The following is a 26,523-nucleotide window of genomic DNA, read 5'->3' as shown; positions in this document are numbered from 1 at the left end:
GAAGTATGACAACGACACATGACAAATAGGTATAAAGTAATCTATTGCCCCCCCCCCCCCCCCCCAAGCACCTACACTGGGTTTAACTTTTATTATAAGCTTCAAGGCTAGTTTGTGAGAACTATCACACTTGAAGTGACAGAACAAAGGAAGTGTCTGTCAACAGGTGTCTACTGTAATAATTCGGTCTAAATAATCAAAATGTTTACACAAAACAAAATAAAAAAATTGTAATTATAATTGAAAAGATGAATCCTGTAGATTAAAAAAAACACCCAGCTGATGAACTAAATGAAAAAGGATGAGAGGAACAGAGAAACCAGAAAATCACCATCATAAGACAGCTGGGTATTTTTAATATAGTGATAAAGTTTATATCGGAAAGCCAGACCTACATCCTAACAGCTGATCACTGATATATAATCTAGGCTAAAGCTACCAAAATAGCCTAAACTTAGTCGAAACTTGGTGAGGCCTTCGGCTCTACACAAATATTATTAGTCTGCAAGCAAACACGTGATGTTTTATGCTTCAAACTACAGTGCATACGTTCTGATTGTAGCAAAATCTTGCTGTATTTTACTGACAGTGCTTCAAATCTGATTCATTCACATGAAGAGTGGGCAAAGCAGCAATTTGGTAGATCTGTATGTCAATGGGATACACTTGCGACGCTTTGGAAAAACGTTTCTTAGTACAATTGCTATTCATACACTCTCTGTGATTCCGCTGAGTTCATGCGCATATGGCTACTAGCTCGAAGCCTTCGTAGACAGCGTTAACTAGCTACTAGACGCCGTGTAATGTCTTGCTGTGGAAGCTGTGGACAGCAGTGGCGCAGGAGCTGAAATCTATGAGAAATTTAATAACCATTTAATATTTAATTGATTTTATTTTAACACCTAAAGACGTTTGGACGGTCTCAAGATGTCTGTCGCGGGTTTAAAGAAACAGTTTTATAAAGCGAGCCAGGTTTGTTCATAACTTTCTTCATTTCTAAGTTAGTCGGCTGCTAACGTTATCTTGCTAGCTTAGCATAGAACTAGCTTCAGGCTAGTCAAAGTAGATCCGTTAGCCAGCTTCTAGCTTTTACCCTTCCAGAAAAAGCTAACTGCTAACTGTCTATTTTCCCCGATTTTAACAGCCAGTCATATAATAACAACCAACAAGAACCAACTTTAATTGTTGCAAGTTATTCATAATGTCAGTTGAATTGCGTATCTTTTCTCGAGAATTCGATATCATGAAAAGCTTTAACAAGTTTTAATTGGACATTAGATGACTTCTTTCGCTTTGCACAAACTTGGGCACGACTTGGACAACATTGTTAGTGTACATTTGTATGCCGATAGTTAGTTGCCTAACGTTAATGTTGAATCTTCACGGTTTCTTGTTGTACACTTTGTCGTCTATTTAACGAGTTAATTCTTTGAAGCATAACTTTTATTTTCAACGAACGGTGTCTCTTGATGAGGGGGGAATAAATAATGCGGTTGTTTTCCAATATAGCGAACGTAAGGAAGCTCCAACTCCAGGGAGAGTTTTACCGAGGACAACCTGCGGTTGCTAGCAGTGTTTTCCCTAATCGTAAATTGAGCTAACGGTATACTGTAACGTTAGAATAATTTTGTGCTACTTATCATTGCTAGCTGCTATCTTGGGGCAGCAATTTTTATGCAGTACTGCAACGCCTCCAATAGGTCTACAGACTTCACCTAACCCACCTCATACCTTTTAAACTGAATTTGCCACGTTTGCGGGAAGGGATGATTGCCTCTTGTATGTAACGTTACGGAAAAGGCATCAACGTTTGGTCATATGTTTGTATGGATCGTCGAATTTAATCATTGCAAGAGCCAATGACTGAATGGTATTAAACATTTTGCGCTGTTACAATTAGCAGAAAAGTGTTTTTTTCCCCCACTGCAGTCCCGAAGGATGTTTCCTTTGATCCACCACAAGGCTGTGTCTCAAGATCCCTACTTAAAAGAGACTGGCTTCTGTTCTTCAGATGATAATGACATGAAAACCTTTGTCCATGGAATGCACGTTGGAGGTAGTGAAATGTTTGACCTACATAACAAAGTGTATGGCAAGCAGTCGATCATTGTCTCTGTTGACTAACAGGTGAATAGCCTGCAACATATCAGGGCCCAGTAATGGAATTAAAGGATTGTATGGCCGCATATTGTCATGGACACTTGCATGTAGGATTTGTGGCGTAATTAGATTCAAGTCAGTGAGACTACACTGCATGCACATTTCCTACTAGTGTGCAAACACAGGGATATTTCCTATTTGCATTTAGCTGATTTATCTTCCCGAGTTGTATGGGATAAGTGAGGGTGTTGAGGATGAGGCAGGGTCTCTCTCTCTCTCTCCCCCTCCCTCTCTCCACCAGTGCTGATCTCAGCAGGAAAGACAGCAGGCTCTCTTGCCCAACTTCCTCTCAGGAACCCATCCAGATTCCAGGGGAGCAGATAAAAAGCAGGGGGGCGCATTGAAAGAAACGTGTCGGTCTGACCGGAGGGGCAGAGAGAGAGAGAGACAGAGAGCGAGCAGCCGTCAACCGGCAGGGGAAAATGGGGGGCAGAGAGGCGCAGTGAGCGTTCGCCTGTCTGTGAGCCATACGGATCCTGGCTGTCTGTGAGCCATACGGATCCTGGCTGGCTCGCTGGGTAATTGGGACTGCAGTGCAGCTGTGGGTTGGTGCCAGCATACCATTACAATCAATACTGGAGAGAAAAACAAGTTGTCAGAGCCAGCAAGGCAGACTCCCAAGGAAAGTCGCATTCCTACTCTGACACATAGTTTGTTTGGTCAAGGTTTCCTTTGCCTATCTGAGACAAAATAGGTCGCTTTTGGGACGCAGGAAGTTTTTTTTATTTTTTTTTTTTCCTTTCATTAAATTAACTTCTAGATGATATGAATCTAGTTGTAGTAATAAACCACGGTAGTAAGCTTATGAAGTTGAAAACATTCAACAAGCGCACTTGGCTTTTTTTTTTTTTTTTTTTTCTGCCTGCCCTCTTCCTTTTTCCCCACCGCCCACACACCCACTCACTCAAATTATGTGCGCAGTCACACATTTCCATATGTTCCCCATTGCACTGTTTGTGCTAGCCTATGTACCCTTTCTCAGTGGGGGCTGATACAAAAGAATGTTCAGGCTGAGACGCAGTTAAGCATTCCGTTGCTGTTTGTGATTTTGTCTTTCATGAATTTCTAGGTCACATATGGTAATGTACCCAGCAAGCGTTTGTGTCATGCCATGGTTGCCATGGTTATGCTACCCATTGGGCTGCTGAGTGCTGCTGGCTTTTTACTTGACCGTCTCGTAAAAGTTATTGCCACTGTTACAACAGGTCCTGCTCTCCCTAACCCCTTTGGAAGGGTTACCCCAACTGACTTGATCACTGCTGGTTTAATTTTTGTTGACTAGCATAATGGTACGATCCATTTGTCCAATCTTAGGAGTAGTAAGTTGTCCGAAAAACGGGAAGTTACGCAAAATTACGCAACGGCATGCCCCCCTAAACTCGTCTGATGACAAGCGATCTCGTACAAGTCAAAGGACCCCCAGTTTACGGCGAGTTCTCACGACAAGGAAGTTACGTCATTTCACAAGTTACGAAATGTCACAAACCGTCAGCATGTACAAATGGAACGCACGATTAGTGGAGGCCTGTTCCATAGTTAATAACTTTGGTATGAAGCAGCCTATTTCCAATGAAATGATATAATGAATGAAGCAATGTGGGTTACTTTCAGCTTGACACAGATGCCTTCCCGTATGTATTGTAAGTGCTTTCGAGGGAGTAGATCTGTGGTGTTGAGCAGGAATCTGACTCACTGTCATGCTTGCTCGTTTATTGACTGACCACAATCCCCCTATTCTTCAGCACAGAGGGATTCTGCTCCTGCGTCTCTCGTCCTCTTCAACGTATGCAATGCGTGAGCCTGTGTCACAGTGACTTCATGTCCTTTTCAGTCGGGAGTTGAGTCGTGAAAAAAACCCATTCATATGACCAGGCCCTCCTCCACTCCAAAACTCCCTCTTTCTCTCTCCCAGTTGACTTTTGTTAATGTTCACCAAAGTGAACAATGGTCTAATTGGGAAGTCTTTTGACATATGGCTCACACAGCGGTGATCTCTTATATTTTCAGGCTTATTACTTCAGAATGACACAACTCCATGAGTCCTCTCTTAGTCTCTGGCCATATGGCAAAGCAGTTGCATTTGGGTTGGTTTTTTACCTATGACCGCTGAGCTGTTTGTGTATCATGTTTGCCTCGTGCTTGCCTAAGTTTACAACCCTGACTTTATCAAATGGCATGCCACACCCACCCATGAGCTAAAGCCATTTGGATGATGTGCTTCAGTTCTCGTGTGTAGAGGGACTGGGAGAGACACAGAAGGAAACTCTTTAATTATTAATCCCACTTTCCGTGCCTGACTGTTGCTTTCGTCATTGATATACATTATACAAACAGCCATTCTTCGCCCAGTGCGGAGTGAAAGTCCCCTATGCGTATAGACCGTATCAGACTCATCTCAGTTTGCTCATAATTGAAGATCACAGCCTGTGGCCTAAACATCCCTCCTCATTGCAGCAGCATAAAACCGTGTTTCGAGTACCGGTGAATATAAACAGCTGGACTCTTCCTTTGGTCGAGCTCTGCAACTTGGCAGTTGTGTCCGTTCGTTTGTGCATTTGTGGGAGTGACTCCACAATGTTTTGAGTACCGATGTGTGTTTTCTTTTATTTAGTTGTGCAGCGTTGCCGAACCAGCTCAGTGCATTAGATGGAGTTGGTACTAAAATGTTCATTTGTACATTCGGGGGAGTGACCACTCCTGGAGAATGTGCTGGAGAGGCATTATGCTGTCTTTCACAGGAAGGGAAGTGGTTTGCCTTGAACAGGAAAAAAAAAAAAAACCCTTCAGAACTGTTATGGTCAGATGGATGACCTAGAAAAAAAGCTTGAGGGGAAAAAAGAAAAGAAAAAGTGGAGGGAAAAACATGAAGGGGGGGAAAAAAGCTTGCTATAGTGTGTGTGTGTGTGTGCGTGTGTGCGCGTTTATCCTGAGTTCCCCTCCATAAAAGAGGCATGTGTTTTAAATTAACAAATTCGCTGATGTCACTTGAAAAGCATGATGAGTGTTGTCACTGTTCAAACGAACCTTGCCTTGGAGGAGAGAAACCCTTGCAACGGTCAGCATGTGCTGGTTGAAAACTTTATTATGCCCCAACAAAGCAGCAGAGTCTGTGACGGACCCGGCTTAGATCTGGCTTAGATCCGGGTCACATCTGTTTGAGTCGGCCTCTGCTGTTTTTGATGCTCTGTGTGTGTGTACGTATACGTATGTGTGTCTGAGTGAGTGTGTTGGAGAGAACTGCTCATGGCTTTCACACAAGCCTAGGATTCTCTGAGCGATTAAGTCATAGCTATGGCTCTAACGTGTTCAGACAAAACCCCTTATTCCAACTGTTAGCAATGCAGTTTGAACCTAAAGGTTACCAAAGGTATGCACAGCACAACCTGCTTCTGTAGGGGTTGCAGTGCACTCAGACTCTTACTCAGACTGTTTGCAGTGGCCACCCAGTGCTTCAGCTAAAACATTTTTAGAGGGTTACTTGGAAATAGGAAGCAGTGTTTCCCATACATTGACTTATTTGTGGCGGCCCACCACAATATCAACAATAACCACCACATAAAGATTTTCCAGGTTGTACTAAATTGTGCTTAAATCTGGTTAGCATCATAACCACGCTGTGCTAATTTGTTAAAAACTGTTGCATTCAAGGTAATTCTGCAAACCAACCACCACAAATGGAATTCAATTCTCTGGGAAACTGTAGGAATTCTAGGAAGAATGCATTGATCAGATTATGTCAGTACTGCAGAGATGCTTTTGTTGACGTGAAATTGCAGGGAGTGAGTTGAGTGTCTGTACAGACTGTACATATCAGGAAGTACTTGGCCTCAGGGCTGCCGCAGGAGAGAGGAGGGCATACTCTCTTCACACGTCTACAGTGTGAAAAGAGCCCTGGCTTTGGAAGGAAAGGGTTTTTTCCACAGACTGTGGAGTGTGTGTTTGTGTGTGTGTGTGTGTGTGTGGTTTTTGTGTGTTTTTGTGTGTGTGTGTGTATGTGTTTTTGTGTGTATGTGTTTGTGTGTGTGTGTGTCTAAATTATAAACTAGGCAAGCTTAGCCCAGAGTAACAGTAGCGCTCCAGCCATGATCTGCAGCAGGGCAGATCCTGTGTCTCAGGAGGTGCAACTCTATTGTCCTCAGGTGGGGAAGTTGCCAGACGTAAAGTAATATTCTGGTCTCCTTTTGGCTGTGTTGTGCAAGGTAGGGAGAATGAGAAATGCTCAATTGGTGCCACTAGTCTCAGATATTTAATATTTTATATTTCTCATGCATAATGTTAGCAGGTGTCGTACTGGTCAAAGATTACCTGCCTTTTAATAGACCCCTGAAATAAAGCAGCTTAATCGAATTTTAAACCATTTTAAACCAAGTCAATTTTGAATTTAGAAACAGGATTTTTGAATGTCTGGGTCACTCTAGGAAAGGTTATCCAATTTAAATTTGGAAAGACAAGGGCTTTGAGGCTGGAGTTATTTAGGGCTTTCAGACATACGTGTAAGACCGGAGGTTCTGTGGATGTTAAACGTTTGGGCCATATATCTGAACAACATAAACGGTTAGCTATGTCTGAACGAAGCAATCATGTGCATGCATAGGCTCACATTTGTGTGTAGTGATTTTGAGCCTTAAAGGAACCGTATGTAAGAAATGTATTTCAATTAATCATAAAATGGCCCTGATATGTCTGTCCCCGAGTCAGCTGCAGCCAGGTCGTATCAGGCAACCCTCTATCTCACGTCCCTGTGCACACTGACCTTTGAAAGGTGTTTGCATATGGATATGATAACGAAAGTAATGCTTGATATGATAGCGAAAGTAATGCTTGATGATTCACATCATCTATTTGCCTAGCCATTTGACATCTTTAAATGTGGTTGTTGCATTATTTGATGAAGCTTGTAAAAGTGCTGGTTGCAAGGGGGTTCCAGACAATGGGGGGGGGGGGGCAAAAGACAAGTCTCCCTCACTTTGAGTGCAGTGTACCAAATTCTCTACTTTTGTGAACAAAGAACTGGTAGGGAAGCTGTGACAAAGCCAAACGCCCACATTTAAGATTCATCACATACTGTAGCCTAACCCTTTTCCATGGTAACTTTCTTCATGGTCAACCAGTGGTCTAACCGTCATCATGATGAATGAGGATGTGATGGCTGATGTCGTTGAGGAAGTGATCTAGCTGATGATCTTAGTAATCTAACTGATAGAGATGGTATTACAGTGTGACTTTCAGACATTTTTTACTACTCCTTCTCTCCATTATCCACCCACATAAAGCAATGCTAAAAAATCATCTTTATGATCACAGCCCGAGTATACACACACTGTTTAAAGCAATGCCAAAGAACTTTCCCTCTGTCGCACGCACGCTATTTGTTTATACAGCACCGGCTTTGCAAATAACAATGTCCACAGACACAGGTAGATTATGTTGCATGATTTATGAAAGTACAATGTATTGCGACATCAAACGCAAGTCAAATTTGTAGTTTCTTATGTCTCATTCCATCGAACTACAGATCCGCTACTCAATCTGGCAAATTTGCATAGTGCGGTTATAGCCGATAGAGGGCCGCAAAGCGAATGCAGAAGTGCCGTTCACCCTGTTACAAGTTGATGAACCACTGAAACAATTTTGGAAACATTATTTTAAGGTACAAAAAACTCTTTGGTGTTGCTTTAAGCTGTGTTCAGTTCAATACCTCAGCACCTGTCAGAGGGTGACAAACTGCAGGCAGGGCAGGCATATCAGAGGAGTTTGTGTTATCAGCCTCATTGCCTGTGACCTTAGAGCTGCCTCTGTGGCAGGGAATGTTTCTTTCCCACTAGGTAGTCTTTACGGCCCTTCAGAAGGCCATTTATCCAGTCTCAACTTATCTGGCAACCAGCTACTATCTTAAGATGGGAGTGATGGAACTAGTTACTGCCCTGTCAACTTGATTTCACCAGATGTTCACTGCACTATTACCTAGCCACTTTTACAGTTCAAGCTACAGTCTGCAATTAAGATCCAGGATACTTTTTTTGTCAGATTCAGACAGCTGATCCTCCACAGTTTTCATCTGTTCTGAGTGTACACTCACCAGAGAAATCTGGTGTTCTACATTGTTGGCTCTGTGAATAGGAAATAAACACCATGGTCCGATCAGAGCCATAATCAATTCCAGCCAAACAACACGTTACCGGAGGATCATGGAAGGGAGGGTGTAATTTGATTGGCTGTTGTGCTCAAACTTTTCAACAACTTTTTTGCTAGAATTGGGGACTCTGCCTTTAAAATGTGTCAAACTGTGCTTTTAGCCAGCCCTTAATTCTGCCGTTGTAAACGTTGCCCCTTAGGTCTTTTTCTCTCGCTCTGTCTGTTTGATTGAATAAGTGCCGGTTGTTTGATGACCGATGCCACAGTTTAATGACCCTTTGTCGCCGTTCCAAGCTGTTAGCTGAATTATGAGGCGCATCATCTGAAAAAAGGCACCAACACAGAAGCAAGAAATGCACCCTGATTGCAGCTCTGCTTGTGCAACCGGCTGGTTGTTGTGTTTGTCCGTGCGGGAGTGGGACTGTCGAGTGCCAAGTCATGGCAGCTCTGCCCATAACAAAGCGTGTCTCACCCCCTCGGTTTCCCCCTTCTGTCTCTGTCTCCCTGCACAGATGGTGAGTGAGAAGGTCGGCGGCGCCGAGGGAACCAAACTGGACGAAGACTTTAAAGACTTGGAACGGGTGAGTAACCTCCCTCATGGACGACAGTTATCGTCATTGGCCAGTCACAAGCAGCCCTGCCCCCCCCCCCTTTTTATGTGTTTGTGTTGTGTTTGTGTGTGTGTGTGTGTGTGCACGCTGTGGCAGTTATTTACTGAACTCGGAGTAGACTAACCTGCCAGCTATTTCAGATAGATAGCTGCTCCAAAAGCACATTACATGCGCAGTAACACAAAATGCCTTTTGTTTTGTTTGTGCTTTTTGACAAGGAAGCTGGGAGAGACTTCCTTTCTGCCTTCATTTGAATGAGCACTGAAAAGGCCTCAGTAGCGCTTGATAGTGTGGTCACTTAGTCATCTTAGTAATTGTTTGTGTCCTGATGCACAAGCACAAAGTGATAAGTTAGCTATCCTGCTGAATCATATCTCTGTAATGAGTCACCCAGTGTTTTAGCATTATCACCCCATGGTCCCACAGACAAAAGCTGCTGCTAGCGTGCATGCTAATAAGCCCTAATGAAATTCTCATTGATCCCTGTGCCGCTATCATGCTAATTACCACTTCAGTCTGATGTGCTAACCTCACATGGAATCTCACAGCACTGTGGCCACGAGCAGCAGCTTTAGCCTGTGCACACATTGCCAGCAATTCGCTTGTTCACACCAAAAAATTTGAATTATTTAAACTTTGTAGCCAGTACTCATTTCGCCTGTAAACACTGAATTACATCATCAATCCATGGGGTCTCGTGGCTAGTCTCTCGCAGTCTGAATGGGGCTTTCGACTTTACGCTCTGAGCTGACCGTGTCTATTGCAGTCATAATGAAAATGGTTTATCAGGAACCCTTCACCCCACCCAGCCCCACGCCTCCTGCCAACCGCACCATATCAGCACGTCGTGCCGCACATTTGTTGCTCGATTGTCGCCAGGCTTGGTGCTGAGGCTACTGAGAGGCGCTCTGCTAGCTCTCACACTTTGCACTCTCCATGATGTAATCAGTACTGTGTGGTGGAACATATGTGTTTGTGTGTGTGTGTGTGTGTGTGTGTGAGAGAGAATAGCAGTCATGTCAGAGTGTGGACTTCACACCTCCCACCTGGTCTTGCCACTCTGTGCCGTTGACAGGGCTGGTGGTGTGTACAGCATGTTCCCTGGCCTTTCTGCCTGCAGGAGTAACCAAGCCCCTCTGGTCTCTCTCTCTCTCTCGCTCTCTCTCTCGCTCTCTCTCTCGCTCACTCACTCACTCACTCACTCACTCACTCACTCACTCTCTCACCTCTCTCTCTCTCACTTCACTCTCTCTCTCGCTCTCACTCACTCACTAACTCTCTCTCTCTCACTTCTCTCTCTCTCTCTCACTCACTCTCTCTCTCTCTCTCACTCACTCTCTCTCTCTCTCTCACTTCACTCTCTCTCTCTCACTTCTCTCTCTCTCTCTCACCCGCTCTCTCTCTCTCTCTCACTTCACTCTCTCTCTCTCACTTCTCTCTCTCTCTCTCTCACTCACTCTCTCTCTCTCTCTCACTTCACTCTCTCTCTCTCACTTCACTCTCTCTCTCCCACTTCTCTCTCTCTCTCTCTCACCTCACTCTCTCTCTCTCACTTCACTCTCTCTCTCGCTCTCACTCACTCACTCACTCACTAACTAACTCTCTCTCTCTCACTTCTCTCTCACTCACTCTCTCTCTCTCTCTCTCTCACTTCTCTCTCTCTCTCTCTCTCACTCACTCTCTCTCTCTCTCTCACTTCTCTCTCACTCACTCTCTCTCTCTCTCTCTCTCACTTCTCTCTCTCTCTCTCTCTCACTCACTCTCTCTCTCTCTCTCTCTCACTTCACTCTCTCCCACTCTCTCTCTCACCCGCTCTCTCGCTCACTTTACTCTCTCTCTCTCTTGCTCTCTCTCTCTTGCTCTCGCACTCTCTCACTCTCTTGCTCTCTCTCTCACTCTCTCTTTCTCTCTCTCGCACTCTCTCTCTCTCTTGCTCTCTCTCTCTCTGCTCTCAAATTCAGGTCACACTTTAAGCTCACTGTAAACTGGGTCAGACAGGTCATGAAGTCTAAAGTCAAGTTTAAAACCTTACAATGCCCCTATATGGCATCTCCTGTTTTTGTTTTTCTCTCTATAACGGGGCTGTGTGTGATTAGATCTTGCCATCTGCTCCACTTCTGAATCTTTCACCAGATCACTGTTCCATGCACCCCACACTATATCTGTTCCACAACATGCCATCACCAAGAGAAAGAGAAGAGAAACAATCTAAGCTAAGCTAAGCTAAACGGCTGCTAGCCCTTGTGTGACCGCATTCAGGCATGTCATGAATGTAGGCCCTGTCCAGGAAAAGTTTAACCTAAATCTAGCATGGCTACAGATGTGCTGGTGCTGGTGTCTCTGCACAGGGCAGGGTGGGGAGAGAGAGTAGTGACAGGCTGTTTTCTCATTCCCCTTCCCCCCTTCCTAAAGTTTACTCTGTGGGCCGCTCAGCAGGTCGTTAGCATTTTTTCCTCTTTTTGGAAAAAAAAAGAAAAAATCTGACAAAATGCTCATTCCTCGCGATGTAATAAATAAATCCTATGTAATAAAAAAATAATATTCATCATTTTTAAGGACTCAAGACGTCATAAAGTCACACCCTATCTGGGCTCCTCATGGTGTTGATTTATTGGAATGATTTATTTTTGAGAGGTATGTACCCGCAGTGTGGAAGTTTCTCCACTCTTGGGTTCGTTAGAACTATAAATCTCACACAGTGCATCTCGGCCCCAACAGTTACTGTCCTAAATATGCTAAAGAAGTTTGCATGGCCTCACAAGAGAGATAGATGTCTCAAAAAGATGTTCGTATCATAACACGATAATAGATGCTGTATTTGTTTGTCAAAAAGACTATCCATAATGCTGTTGCTGGTCACCATGGTGACGTTGTTGTCCTCTGTGTCCTTGTGCAATGTTAGTGGTGGTCCTTGTCCAGTTGATGTAATCTCCTTCACCCCCTGTGTTTTGTAGAAAGCAGATGTGACCAGCAAAGCAGTGGTGGAGGTAATCTCCAAAACCTCTGAGTACCTGCAGCCCAACCCAGGTAAGACTCCCCAGCAGCAGGCTCAGAGAGCAGCTCCCTGTTGGGACTCCAATGTCCTAGACTGGGTACCAGAGAAGGATGGAATGAATGCATTCAGTATTCTTGCCTGTATTGGTCTTCCTATTTTATTGGACTACATACAATAAGCACATTTTGTGCCTGCCTATTTATTTACTTAATGTTTTTTTTTTTTTTTTTTTTTAAATCTGTGGAGCAGTACTATGGAGGTGAAAAATACATCCCCATCAAATAATTTACTTTCTCCTCTGTGGTTCTGTCACAGAAACGGTGTCTCTCTGAGTAGGAATGTCCATTCAACTAGCTTGGACTCAATATTTGGGCCAGATTAGCTGCAGATGGGACCTCAGATTGTTCCAGAGCGCTGTCAGGGGATGAAAGTTCATGTCCTGTGACTCAGGCCACTGCTGCATTCTCCTCACTCTATAACCTCTCTGTGTGTGTGTGTGTGTGTGTGTGTGTGTGTTTACTCCACAGCGTCCCGGGCCAAGTTGTCCATGCTGAACACCATGTCAAAGATCCGTGGGCAGGTGAAAAGCCCGGGCTACCCCCAGGCAGAGGGCTTGCTAGGGGAGTGCATGGTCAAGTATGGGCGCGACCTTGGAGATGAAACCAACTTTGGTACGTTCAAGCTGTGTGTGTGTGTATGTGTGTGCGCGGATGTGCGTGCGAGCGTGCATGTATTTAGCAGGGTTCCCACAGTCCTTCACATCCATGGTTTGTGCATTTGAGAAATATGAATCCTTTGAAGGTTTTTGAAAACCAACATGAATACACATAGTTTTATTGAATGTGCTTGAAATGAATGTCTATATTCTGCAAGAGACCATCGCTATAACACAACACAATTTTAAGAAATGTTAAGAAGTGTACACCACTCTCTGTTTCCTTGTTGTCTGTGAGCTTCTGTGAAGCCGGATCATTTCAATTGTAAAATCTATTGTTGTAACGGTAATTAACCTTGACCTGCGTCTCAAACTATGGTGTGTTGAATCCTTGAATTTTAGGAATTGGGTCTGGAAAGTTCTTGTAAAGTTCTTGAATTTTATCTTTAATAAACTGTGGGAACCCCTCACTAGGTGTATGTGTGTTCAGCCAAGTACAGCCACAGATATAGCAATGGAACCAACATTTATGAGTCAAGGAAGTGCTAAAATATGGGGGGGGGGGAATCACATCTGGCCTTGAATTGTTATACTACTAAAAGATGCCTAAAGGCTAATTTAATCGCTGGTCTGTAGCTGGTTCTCCTGAAGATTTCTGTCCATAGTTGTTTGTTCCACTGTAGTGCTTACACTGTTTGTCCATTCTTTTTTATTCTTTTTTTTCCTTTTTCTTCTTTAAATTTACATTGTTTTGATACTTTTGTTGTGGCTCTTGTTGTTATGTTACTTTTTTAGGTGGAGGCCTCATATAAGCCAGTCTGGGCTTACTGCCTCTTCCTGCACTGATTTCTTTTCTTTGTTTCTTCTTTGACTCTCTGTCTTTTTACAAGTGCTAAATAAAAAAAGGATAGAATGTAGGCCGCAGCCTGTGATTAGATAAAAAGAATACCATGGCTTTTCTTTTATTGGAAATGTGGTCTGTAATGGTCCTTTGTACGTGTGTTTGTATATGGGTGTGTGTTGTAAGAGAAGCCGATAAGGGTCTTAAGTGTTTTGCTAAATGTCGTACTTTGTGCTCTTCATCTTATGATTATTTTAACCCTTAGAACCCGATTGACGCAAAGTGCGTCAAAAAACACACCCTTTCTTCTCTGTTACATTGCTCCGGAACTGTTCATCACACCGAGATGAAACCTTTATTGCGTGACAGAGCAGAAGTGGGGCTTTCCAACGAGACTAAACACTTGTCTGTACGATCAAGTATCATGAAATTAAATCATGAAATGAAATCCAATTGCATCATATTTACAGTCTATACTTCTCTGCGTTCACCTGCGCACTCATTACTCTCGTTTGAATTACTCGCGGACCCGTGATCGGATAGATATGCCACGCATGTCAGATGAAAGAGGACACTCAGAGCTATCATTTGATACCAAGTACATCCTTCTGTGTTATAAAACAGACGAAGTGACGGCAAAATAATAACTTCATATAGCTGGACTTACCCCACGTTTTTGTCTGTTCTTGTGGCAAAGCATGTTTTATAATCCAACGCTATCGTGTGTTTCTCTATGGCAAAGCATGTTCATAATCCGGTTTTGCGATCCTAGCAAATTCCTGCATTGCATCCAATTCAAGGCTCACATTGCATCCCAATTTGTTCAACAAAGAAACACCTTTTTTGCCTACTTTGTTCATGGCAATCCAGTAAAAAGTTGAGAATCATTATGAGTGCATACACCAGGCAAGCAGGCTAACACGCAACCTCGGGTCAGGTCAGGTCAGATCAGTTTGTGTCACAGATATGAAGCTAACATCACTAAATAAAAAATGGCATTTATTTCCGTAAATCACACACCACATATTTCTGTAAATTGCTCAGCCCCAGAGTATCCCTCCAACATGGCAATTATATTGCCCGATTCAGGACAGTCTGCCCTACACACACATGAAATGCATGTAGAGCTACAGTATGAGCTTGCTGTGGTGAGCTACATGTCGAAATTTTTATAATACGCTTTTTATATTTTAATTCTTTAAAAATCAAAATAAAATCAATGCTAGTACTAATACATGAAATGATGGCAGTGAAAATGTCCTAAAAAAAGCTTAGGGTTCTAAGGGTTAAGCACACTCTGTGTGTGTGTGTGTGTGTGTGTGTGTGTGTGTGTTCTAGTACTAGTACGATAAAGCTGTACTGTGCTAGTATGATAAAGCTGTGTATGGACTGAGTAATCTGACTTATACGTCCTGTCTGTGCTTTAGGTGGTGCTCTTGTAGATGCTGGGGAAACTATGAAGAGGCTTGCTGAGGTCAAGGACTCCCTTGATATCGATGTCAAACAGAACTTCATAGATCCTCTGCAAGGCCTGTACGACAAAGACATTAGAGAAATACAGGTACAGACACACACATACACACACACACGTTCACAGACGCACATGCATTCAAACACTCACCTATCACCTATTGTGTACACAGTGGCAAGCATAGCATTCTTTTTATTTCAGGAGAGATCAGCTTTGCATGTTATTGTTCCTGGCTACTGATAAACTTAAGGTGGACTGTCTTTCTGGAGATTGCTGAGAACTTTGTAGTTCAGGTAGACAAGCCTCGGCACAGAACCATATTAATGCCATATTAACTGCCCCTGTGTATTAACCTCATAGCTGAAGAAATTTTGCAAAATCAATTTGTAAACCGCGGCTAATAGTTTGGAAATTACGGTGGTCATGCTTGCCTCTCTCCTCACCCACTGTTTACAGCGGAAGCAGGGTGGCTGAAGTTAGATGATGGATGGATAGATGGATAGATAGATAGATACTTTATTGATCCCCAAGGGGAAATTCAAGAAGTTAGGGTATTGTGGCTGTGTCATTTGCTATCGGCTCTTGTCTAACTCAGTGTAGCTGTTCAGCTCTGCATGCAGTAGCCAGCAACACAGTGGGTTTTTTCACAGTCTATTTTTTGCTGTTAGTCACAAGCGTCACGCCTTAAACGTCATGACGTTAAGTTGCTTGTGTGTCTCCACAGAAGTTGCCTTTGAGTCACAACCAGCAACAATAGAAAGTCAAAGCAGTCATGTCACCATGAATTCATGTAGCAGGTTTAGCAGAACCAACTTCAAGCACTGTGCTGCTATTCAGTACACTAGCGTCAGTGTGGTTGCTCCAAGTGTGTCAATATGCCACAGGCAGTAAGCAATGTGCAACATCAGCCCAGGAGGATCTTGCACGCCATCAGATAACTACTGCTGAGAATAGTAGACTTTTATTGCATCAAACAAAAAGGAAAGAGTGCAGAGTGCTATTACCAAGTGAGTTATAAAACCTGTTGTTTTCTGAGTCTCAATTGAATGATGTATGTTTCTAAAACTGATAGTTCCGGTCCTTGATTGTGATTGGCTGAATCACGTTCGATGCCGTTGTAAAATCCAGCACAAACATACACCTTGACCGCATTCCATTTACTGCACTACCATAACTTGATACAAAAGTTAAAGTAGCTGCGTCTCGATGTTGCTTGGCAACCATTCAGATAGAGGAAATATATTTCTTGGCGGAAGAATGATTATCTAGGAATGACTCGTTATATTTCTAGTTGCTGTACCTTTACTTTATGAAACTTTGCCAGGTATTTATAGTAACAGTTTTAGAAAAGCAATAAGCCGCTCGAGTCCGTAGGTTATGCTGATTCTACAACAGCCGCTAGCGCATCGTGCCTAACAACGCCCCTTAGCTGTTGTAGAATCAGCATAACCTACGGCCTCTCGGGGCTTATTGCTTAATTAAGGTACACTACTCATTTTGCCTTACAGTCAGGAATGGACAGAAGACACAAAGTCCCTCAGGGTAGAGATGTAAATGTGTATTGTAAAGTATTGTAAAGATGTCATGTATGTAAAGTGTTTGCCCTGGCTTCCAGCATCACCTGAAGAAGCTGGAAGGCCGTCGCCTGGACTACGACTACAAGAAGAAGCGGCAGGGCAAGATCCCGGACGAGGAGGTGAAGCAGGCGCTGGAGAAGTTCCACGAGTCCAAGGAGGTGGCCGAGATCAGCATGTACAATCTGCTGGAGACCGATGTGAGTCCCTGAGCTCTGCCTGTGGGCGAGGGAGGGAAGGGCTGGCTGGGTTGGGCTTGACTTTTCTTTCTTTTTTCTTCATCTTCTTCCTCCTTTTTTCCTTTTCTTTATTCTCTTGTTTCTCATCCTCTGTCTTAGTCTTCTTCCTCCTTCTCATCCTGGTCGTCGTCCTCCTCCTTCTCCTCTTCCTGTTCCTCCTCTTTCTCTTCCTCAATGTTGTTCTGCTGATGGATTACGGTGCCATCTGCTGTAGGGATCTTTTCCTTGTACCCTACAGATACTGTAGGACGGATGTGCCCTACAGATTACACGGATGTGCCCTACAGATTACACGGATGTACCCTACAGATTACACGGATGTACCCTACAGATTACACGGATGTAGTCATCTTACCGTGACTGACTCAAATATTGAACAATGGGATAACGTTTCATCATCACCTTTATTGATGCCTGACATGTTGATATTGATGAAATACAGAGATGTAGCCTACCGAGAGGCAAATGCAGACAACAATGTTCACTGGGTTCAACGCGTCCCTTGCCTACCGGGTGGCAGTAAACAAAGCGCTATATAAGGGATAACGGCCGCCGAGGTGTCCTGTTATACGGAATTAATAGACGAGGGCGAGGGGCAAAGAACTCCTCGACGCGCAGCGGAGTTGCCTCCGCCCGAGTCCATTAATTCCGTAAAACAGGACACCTCAAGGGCGTGATCCCGCTTATCACCCGGTTGCCACTATAGACAGTAGTCATGCCTTTATAGCACGCAAAGGAAACAAGCTGTTCCATTTAAAAAGAAGCCGACTTGTTCAGTTTCTTGTACAACTTTCTTTGGCCCTCTAACAGCGATTGCGAATATAAGTCCCTTCAGGGCGGAACAAGACCCCTCCGCTGCGCGTCGGGCTCCGGTCCGCCCTGTCGGGACTTATTTTCCCAATAATGACCGGCGTTCTATACATAATCCCTTGCTTATACGTCGTATGAAAAATCTTAAAGGGTGTATCAGCGATAGCGGGGATGCGTCACTTCTGTTGATGTTCAAACAAAACAGAGCGCTAGCTCGCTACTCCCTCCCCCTCCCTCCCGTGCAATTAAAACTCTCCTAAACGCGCATCTCGTCGGTTATTGGTTGAAACACTTTATTTTGCCTTTGAGTGGGTTGCCAACTCTTGTTGGAAGCAATTGTTTTTGTGTACAGATCTCGGAGCCAAGGCTGCCTACAGAGATGCGTTTTTTTGACTGCCTGCTTATGGGCCAGACAGCTAGCGGATCATTAGGAAAGATTAGATGAATGTGATCATTTATGTTTGGGCCTGAAATCGCTAATACAACCTTTAATAATCAAACCTCTCTGTTGTCCATTGATCTCCCTTTGCATGGAAAGTGTTTGTGTTTTTCTCAATGTTTTATTTTGCACTGCCTGTATGAGAGTGATGTTGCACAGTAAGGAAGTTGGGACCTTGGTTGAGATTACTTAATTGGGGTTAACCATTAGCCAGTCAGTGCTCAGATTACTTAATAGTCTATATGTGAAGGTGCATATGTGTGTGTCCACAGGGAAGTTTTGTGTGCCCACTGTGTTTGCCTATTTGTGTAATGAGATGTTTCGTAACTGTGTGTGTGTGTGTGTGTGTGTGTGTGTGTGTGTGTGTGTGTGTGCGTGTGTGTGTGCACGCGTGTTTGTATCTGTGTGTGGTTGTCAGCAGATTGAGCAGGTGAGCCAGCTGTCCTCCCTGGTGGAGTCTCAGCTGCAGTATCACCGGCAGGCCGTGCAGATCCTGGACGAACTATCAGAGAAACTCAAAGAAAGGTGTGTGCTGTCTGTCTGTCTGTCTGTCTGTCTGTGTGTGTGTCGTTATCTTGTTATCTGCACAGTTATTGCTTGGTTTATGTGGGTAATCCCAGAATGCACACACCATAGTGTTTTGTATTACAGGGTGGCCGTGGGTCCTTAAAAAGTCTTAAATCACTTTTCCTAAAAATAAGGCCTTAAAAAGTATTAAATTGTCTTGAATTCAGATTGGATGGGTCTTAAATATTTTTTTAGTCATGTCACCGCGAAAATGCAGGCAATCTGTTCTGCCAGGTCGAATATTCTCGATGTGCGCTGCGTTGTCTATGGTTACAGTAGGTCAGAGCCCGTTTTTGCTCAGCTTTTAATGATGTGAAGTACTGTAGGCCTAACGGCAATATAGCCACTTAGGCCTACATCAGCGGTTCTCAAACTACAAGGACTGCTGGTCCGCGGAGCCTAATTATGCCCGGTCCTTCTGTCACTTGTCTGCTAATTTGCTGAGCAATTGATCAAGAAACCGCAGACCGACAGAAAACAAGAAAACAAACGTTTTGGCAATCAGGAAGAAATACTTGATAATTTGGTGTCATCAAACATAGTCATACAATTATGTGCGTGTATGAGCCTTCATTTAATGCATACGTGTGCACGAGAAACTGAAACCAATCGATAACGTTGGTAAAGCAAAGCTCTGCTTCAACCCGTTGGGCGGCTAAGAGGTAACGACATTTAAACGAATGATTCTTGCAACGAGGTCAAATAATTGAAAACCGATTGTCATTTTACCATAGGCCTACTGTTCATTTTGAACAGACATCAGTGTGTGAACTTGGAAAGAGTACTGTATATTTCCATCCTTTTCCATCGTAAGTTTGGTCTTAAATTTCACTTAGAAGTGGTATTAAAAGGTCTTAAAAAGTCTTAAATTTCACTTAGAAGTGGTATTAAAAGGTCTTAAAAAGTCTTAAATTTCACTTAGAAGTGGTATTAAAAGGTCTTAAATGTCACTTGTTTATACCTGTAGACACGCTGTGCCTCAGCATTTACGGTCCTTTTCTGTCCTGTATGAATCTTAGCGCCGTCCAGCATTGCTTAGCCTACTTTACCTTTGACTGCAATTATTCCTAACTGGCACATCATCTGTGTTTGTTGTCTAAGTGAAATGAAAGCTGACGCTTTTCCCCTCTCCAGGATAAATGAGGCACAGACCCGCCCCCGCAGGGAATACATCCCCAAGCCCAAGCCAGTCTTTGACTTCCCGGAACCGGACCAATCAAACGGCGGCTTTACGCCGTCTGTAGCTCCTCCTCCTTCCCGCAACTCAGGTGAGACACACACACACACACACAGATTCAGGAAACGGGCAGTAAAGGACGTCCGGGAGGGGTGGGGGGGATCCAAGTCCAAGTCTGAGTCACTGTTCTCTTTATTTGTCCTTCTGACCTCCAGCAGGACTGCGAGGAAAAAAAGAGGCACATTGTGCTTTGTTCCTCTTACCATGAGCTGGTGGCAGGGTGTGACGAGACTGCCTGGCTTTGTGTGTCTGTGTGTGTATTTGAGAGCGAGAGAGAGAGAGCGTGAGTGTGAGTGAGTCGATGTGTGTGAGTTTGTCTGAGTGCGTAGTACACATCCTCATGTGTGGAATAGAGGGAAGGAGTGAGTGTGTGTGTGTGTGTGTCAGTGAGTGTGAGAGATTGAGTGAGAGTGAGCGAGAGAGTTCCTGTGTATGTGGCGAGTGAGTGAATGAATGAGTATGTCAGACCGAAAGAGAATGGGTAGGTCAAAGGATGCAGCTGCCCGCTGCTGCCCTCCCCTCTCCACTGATCTCACTCTGTGTTTTCCTCCTGTGCTCTGATCTCATCAGACCCTTACCTCCAGTTTGGCCAATTGTCAACACGGAAACCCAGGCCGCGTGAGTCAAAGCCAGAGCGCTTTCGTTTGTGTGTGTGAACAAGCGAGCGCACATGTGTCACCGGACTGGCAAACACGTCTGCCAAACACACTCTGCAGCTTGTGAAGGGTGTTAAATCAAGAGCATGCTTCCAGAATCAACAGACTACTGCTTGCTTATGTGTTTTTTTGTTGTTTTTTTGTCATACGTTGCACTTTTAAAAATATGAACACAGGGGGACGGGGGGGAGCTTCCAATTTTTATTTATGGAGAAATCGGGTTATCCAATCAACTTGATTGATCAGTGTTGATTTAAAGCTATTCTGGGGTGGTGGGAAGCATGATCATCTGATTTAATTTGGGAACTCTAACAGAAAGGCCTGGTCAGTTCATCTCAGCGCCTGCAGCTGATTGCATCCAGCCGTCGTAATGGGATTGCACTGGGGAAGTAATCATGCCGTCGGAAAATGAGTATTGGCATAGTGGTTTGGTGGCACAGTGGTTTAAAACAAACACACACACAGCCGAACACACACACACACTCATACACATACACACACAGACACACACACACACACTCATACACATACAGACACACACACACACTTTGATTTATGTGACCTACTTCATTTTTAATCTCTCGGTTTGCCTAGAGAGAGGTAAATTGCTAGTACCGTCATATCACTTTCTGTTAAGGGCGTTCCAGTCCGTAGGTACTAAAACAAACAAGGGGGACGTCCCATGTAAGTGGAAACGTGCTCGTCTCCCACCATGCCACACACACACACACACACACCAGGATGCTCAGACATTGTTATTTGGAGGAAAGTGAGTTAAAGATTTACGAGGCAGACTGGGGAAAAAGGTTAATTCTGCTCCATGCTGGAGGGCATCTCGTGGAATGCCCAGTGTTGGAAGGTCAGTTTGCAGCACTCCGCTTTTGGCAGACAGTATTGTGAACATCATGAGGGCCCTCTCATACTCAGTCATCCAGTCATTATCAGTACAGTAGGCATGCTTATGATGTACTCTGCTCATGCAGGTAGGACGCAGAGTAGGTCTGCAACGATAAATTGACTAATTAATTAATTAGTGGTTGACTATTAAATGAATTGGCAACTATTTTGATAATCGATGAATCCGTTTGTGTTATTTTTAAGAAAATGCATCAGAATTCATTAATTGTAACTTGGAAAACAATGATAAACATTTTTTCACCATTTTCTGGCATTTTATCGGTCAAGATTCAATTGATTAATCGAGAGTGAGAGGTCAAGTTGTTCTCCTGGAGTTTTATTTGAAGATCAGTTCACCAAACAGAATGAACGTTACATTATGCTCTGCGGTCTGACGTTTTTCGCTGCTCTGAAAAATCAGCAATGGCTACAAGAAATAGTGCGAGAAGAAATGCTTACACTTTACTAAACTGCCTGAAAGCTAATGTAAGCTGACCCTTTGCTCCCTGTCCCTTCATCCAGTGTGTGGATGATGATAATGAAGTTCAGACTGCTGCTTGTAGCTTCTGTTTTAGTTCATCAGAACGGATAATGTATACCTCTTTTATGTCGATGTTAACATCGTGTAATCAAATCATGAATAGCGCGTTATTTGAGTTAGAGAGGGCTACTACTACGTTGTTCTTCTCCATAAATACAGCCTGGCCTCCGGGCTGTGTTGAGTTGATGTGATTTCAGAGAAGCAAGCGAGCGCTAGTGGGTGGTTTAACACGGCCGCGTGACACGCTGTTAGAGTGTGAGTGAGAAGTGTAGGCACAAGGACAGGAGTGCGGGGAGAGAAAGTCTTTAAACAACATGATCAGGCATCTCGCCAAAACAACTCTTAGCCAGTTCTAGGTACTGAGTACTTAATACTTACTGCTGGTGTGAAGACTCAAGCTCCCGACTAACTGTGTGTGTGTGTGTGTGTGTGTGTGGTTTAAGACTAATCAAGGCAAAGGTGTGATTAAAAAACTCTGGACTAACACGGCTTGCAGTGTGTTACACCAAAGTCCTTACGCTCAATGTTTAGACTAATACAGTTTAGAATAATACAGTTTTGTCCTGGTGTTGGTGTCTTAATACAGTGTGTGTGTTGCATCACCAGGACCTCAGTCACACATAGATGTCTGAGTGAGGACAGCTCTGTTAATAGACAGCCAGAGCAGAGATAGAGACAGAGATCTCTCCTCTGCTTTGATAGTCTCAACACAAAACTGCATGTGACTTTGACGGATGATCTAATGGTTTCTGTTCTTTCTGTCTTTTCTCCCTCTCTCTCCGTTTCTATGTCCCGGCTCCTCTCTTTCTTCTCTCTCTCCCTCCTCTCTCTCCCTCTCCTCTCTCTCTCTCTCTCTCTCTCTCTCTCTCTCTCCTCTCTCTCTCTCTCTTCTCTCTCTCCCTCCTCTCTCTCTCCTCTCTCTCTCTCTCCCTCCCTCTCCTCTCTCTCCCTCTCCTCTCTCTCCCGCTCTTCCTCCTGCAGTGTCGGAGCAGCCGTGCTGTAAGGCGCTGTACGACTTTGAGCCGGAGAACGAGGGTGAGCTGGGTTTCCACGAGGGCGACATCATCACCCTGACCAATCAGATCGACGAGAACTGGTACGAGGGCATGCTGCGCGGCCAGTCTGGCTTCTTCCCCCTCAACTACGTGGAAGTGGTGGTCCCACTGACCCACTGAGGCCCTTCTGAAGACATGGGGAGGAAGGGGGTGAGAGGGTGGGAGAGAGATGGAGGGATGGATGGAGGTAGAGAGAGATGGGGGGGGGGGGGGTAGGAAAGAAGGGGAAATGAGGAGCCCGTTTGAAGCAGTCTTAGGTCTTCACTTACACTCACCACCATGGCCGTCAGACGAAGACTGTAACCTGTACTCTGGCACTTTGTCACCGAGACTCTCCGAGAGAGAGAGAGAGAAAGGGGGGGGAAACTTCCAGAAGACGGTGGCTTCTCACATTCCATCAAAGACAAGAAAAGAAAAAAGTAAACAAAAGAAGAAAAAAAAAAAAACACTTTTTAACACATCTGAGAAATCGAGGACAATGACTGATGGCATGACTGACAGCAAGTAAAAATGGACCTAAACGTGACATCACACACACACATACATACATACAGACACGCCTCCACAAACACACTTATACACAGTTTAACCTAACTTAGCATTTTTTCCATGTCTCTTTCTATACCACCGAGGTATCCCAAAATGAGAGACCAGCCAAGTCCGAGTAGATTGAAATGAGTCTGGTAGGGGAAACATGCTGTGAGTTAGCCTTACAAATATCCGCAGCCAGCCAGGCCTCAGTACAGCAGGCTGTAAAGTCTCTCCCCCTAAGGAACCCTGGAGTAAACTCGTTCTCCCTGTAACTATTTTAACATTCGATTGTGGTTAGGACTTGTCGGGTTTATGAGGCAGGAATGTGGCTCTTGGTTGGGAAGGCCCGTCTGAGCTGCACTGGGCTGGTGTGGTGTGTCTCGGGGAGCTGTCGCATAGCCTCCTCTGGGACGCGCTGGCACTCGGACAGCGGTGGTGCCAAAATGGGGGCACTCTCGTCTTCTCTACATAGAAACTAGTCTGCCTGCAGTCCGCAGTGCCCTGCACATGCACCTCCAGCCCCCCCTGCTGGCCAGACTGAGCCACTGATCCTCGTCCACTACCAGGTAACTGAAAAATGTCTAGTGCGAGTTAAGTCGGTTAGCGTGCTAATCTGGATGATCTCTTATCTGTCAGAACTGGAGTGCTAAGCATGCCTGAGCCAAGGGGAGCGCACCCAGGTTAGGTCCTGTCTGTAGAAGGTACCCTTCTGCTTGAAAATGGGTCCGAAAATAGCATTTCATTTTTGTTTGGCTTTGCACCAGCTGTTTAGTTTTGCACCTTGGATATCACGTTGAACTTGGTTGTAGAAGGGACCTCCATGTGTGAGAGTGTAGACTTGATGGCTCAGTGACTAGGGAAAGACTGTGCTCTAAAATGTTATCACACTACAGTTGAGAGAAACTAGAACACTAAGATTACACATTAGTGGGAGTGAAGGGGTCAAGCACTTTTTTTTTTTTTTTTGTGAAAACTCCCCCATATTGTTCATAACACTTGTGTCCATTAATTGGTCTATTTTTGGACCCACCTCGTTGAGGAAACACAGCCAAAAAGAAAGATGAAATGAATCTGTGTAATAATGAAATCACATGACCTGTTTGCCTTGTGACCATTAGCTGCCTGTGTGTTGAGGGCCTCTCGTTATTCAGTCGTTTGGTCCATCTGACTGTCACGCTTAATTTATCTGTTGCTCTGAAGTGCTCCTGCACCTGATGCTGCTGGCGGTGTCTCTGCATCTCTTAGTCCTCCCCTGCAGCTGGGGGGCGAGGACCTGCGTGTCTCTGTGTCTCACTCACACACACACACATCCCCCCTCATGTTTCATACACTTATATCGAGTACGTTGACACTTAACTTGTTATTCTTCTAACCCATAGTAATTTGTCATAGCATTAGCCAACCAATGAGTTGACCAGGATTGTATCCTGCGAAACAAAGGTGTTTGTGGTCTTGTGCAGTAATAGAGAAGCGAGACTTGTATGCCACATTTGCTTTGTCCGTCTGTGTTTTTGCGTGTTTGAAAGTCTTAACAAGAGAGCCATTTAGTTAGTCACTCCTGTCTAAAGCTGTGTAACACTAGGTGGAACTCACTGTAAGAGGCCCTACGGTTGCTACTGGAGTAAAATATGGCCTTGATGCAAGGCGTATGAACCACATACAAACACCTTCCAGCTCCTCGAGCATATCATGACTTTGAACCCACATGATATTGTTTCCACACACCCAACCACACATACATACTCCACCCGACCCCAACCACACATACACACACACACACACACACACACACACACACACACACACACACAGCTCCTCTCTGCACCGTCCACTTCACTCTTACCCCTCACTTCCTGTGCAGTTTATTTTTTTGTCTCTGATGTTGTTTTCCTGTCCTCGTGTGTGATTGCATCTTTTCAGTGGTTTGTATATCTTGTGTACTGGTGCAGACTGGATCTGAACAGTCAAAACAGTGTTTTTGAAAAGCATTGGAGGGATGGAGAGAAACCTTAAAAAAAAGAGGAAATGTTTGTTGTGAAGGGTGCATTAGTGCCTTTTTAATTTAAGGAGGGAAAACGTCTAATACACCAAACAAAGTTAATAATGCTCCTTGCATTGAAAATGACTTTTTGTGTTTGTTAATTTGTGTCCATTTCATTTACAAAGGGCTCCATTTGTTTTGAGTTGAGGCGTTTGCTGTGTACAGATATTAGTGCATGTGTACACTTGTCTCTTCAACACTACAGTTTTTTAAAAGGGTTATTTCTGTCTAATCCCGTCAGAGTATCAGATATGTCATGAACTCCAAAAGAAAAAAAATCTTCTGGTACTCCTTAGTATTATTATTTTTTACAAATACATAAATATATATATACATCTGTTTTACTGTTTTTAAATTAATCGTTTGCATGTGGGTCTATACCTAAGCTTGTTATGTTATAGTTTTAAGTGTCTTCGTATGTCCTGATGAATTTAACTGTAGTAGCCTAAATATTCTCTGGTATTTGTACTTGTCATGGCCTTTTCTCCATCTTTACATAAATAAATGTATAAAAATATCAACCAGTGTGTGTGGACTGAACGGTGACTGCATGTGTTTTGTGAATATATTGAGCCTGTAATTGTATTAACATTGACTAAAACTGTTATTCCCCCCCCCCAAACTGTAGTATAAACTTTTCTGATCTAATGTGTTCAGAGGCTTAAAGGTTTTGAGAAAACTGTAATCATAATGTATTTAAATGTTTACTCTTTGGAATGATAGGAGGATAGAGAAATGAAGGAGAGACAGATATGAGAGATGAGATGTCCTGCTTACTCACGCATCACTTTTACACGTCAAGTAGGTTACTGATGATGCAGCGCATCACCTCTTAGGCTAGAATAAACAGACAGAGAATATGAACTTACACCAAAACCTAAAAATATCATATGAACATGGACTCTTCCCACTTATTGACCCTGATAATGAGGTAATGTTTGATAGTTCTCGAGACATGAATGGATACTTATTGTACAATGCGTGAACAAAACAGGCATGAACTTATTTTTAAAAAAAGAGTTTGCATGGTAGTTCATGATAATTGCAGCATATAAAGGTATTTTCTTG

The 26,523-nt window shown here is 43.9% G+C and overlaps 1 protein-coding gene across 4 annotated transcripts; it reads left to right on the top strand.

Annotated features, from left to right (window-relative positions):
* The first annotated feature begins 773 nt into the window (after nucleotides 1-773).
* On the top strand, nucleotides 774-25,976 carry sh3gl1b (SH3-domain GRB2-like 1b). 4 transcript variants are annotated; one of them, XM_042056812.1, is made up of 10 exons: nucleotides 774-972; nucleotides 8,808-8,876; nucleotides 11,861-11,933; nucleotides 12,429-12,572; nucleotides 14,825-14,958; nucleotides 16,484-16,642; nucleotides 18,352-18,455; nucleotides 19,632-19,765; nucleotides 20,305-20,352; nucleotides 22,810-25,976. In XM_042056812.1, the coding sequence occupies exons 1-10, from the start codon at nucleotides 928-930 to the stop codon at nucleotides 23,001-23,003; spliced, it is 1,104 nt and encodes a 367-aa protein (XP_041912746.1). In that variant the 5' UTR covers nucleotides 774-927; the 3' UTR covers nucleotides 23,004-25,976. The 4 variants fall into 4 exon arrangements, with proteins under 4 accessions (XP_041912746.1, XP_041912745.1, XP_041912748.1 ...); XM_042056811.1 differs by having other exon boundaries at nucleotides 18,349-18,455; XM_042056814.1 differs by lacking the exon at nucleotides 20,305-20,352.
* The last annotated feature ends 547 nt before the right edge of the window (nucleotides 25,977-26,523 follow it).

Source organism: Alosa sapidissima, chromosome 12 (assembly GCF_018492685.1).
Source record: "Alosa sapidissima isolate fAloSap1 chromosome 12, fAloSap1.pri, whole genome shotgun sequence".
Taxonomy (NCBI): Eukaryota; Metazoa; Chordata; class Actinopteri; order Clupeiformes; family Clupeidae; genus Alosa; species Alosa sapidissima.
The sequence above is the reverse complement of the archived record's forward strand: the minus strand, read 5'-3'. Positions and strand labels throughout refer to the sequence as shown.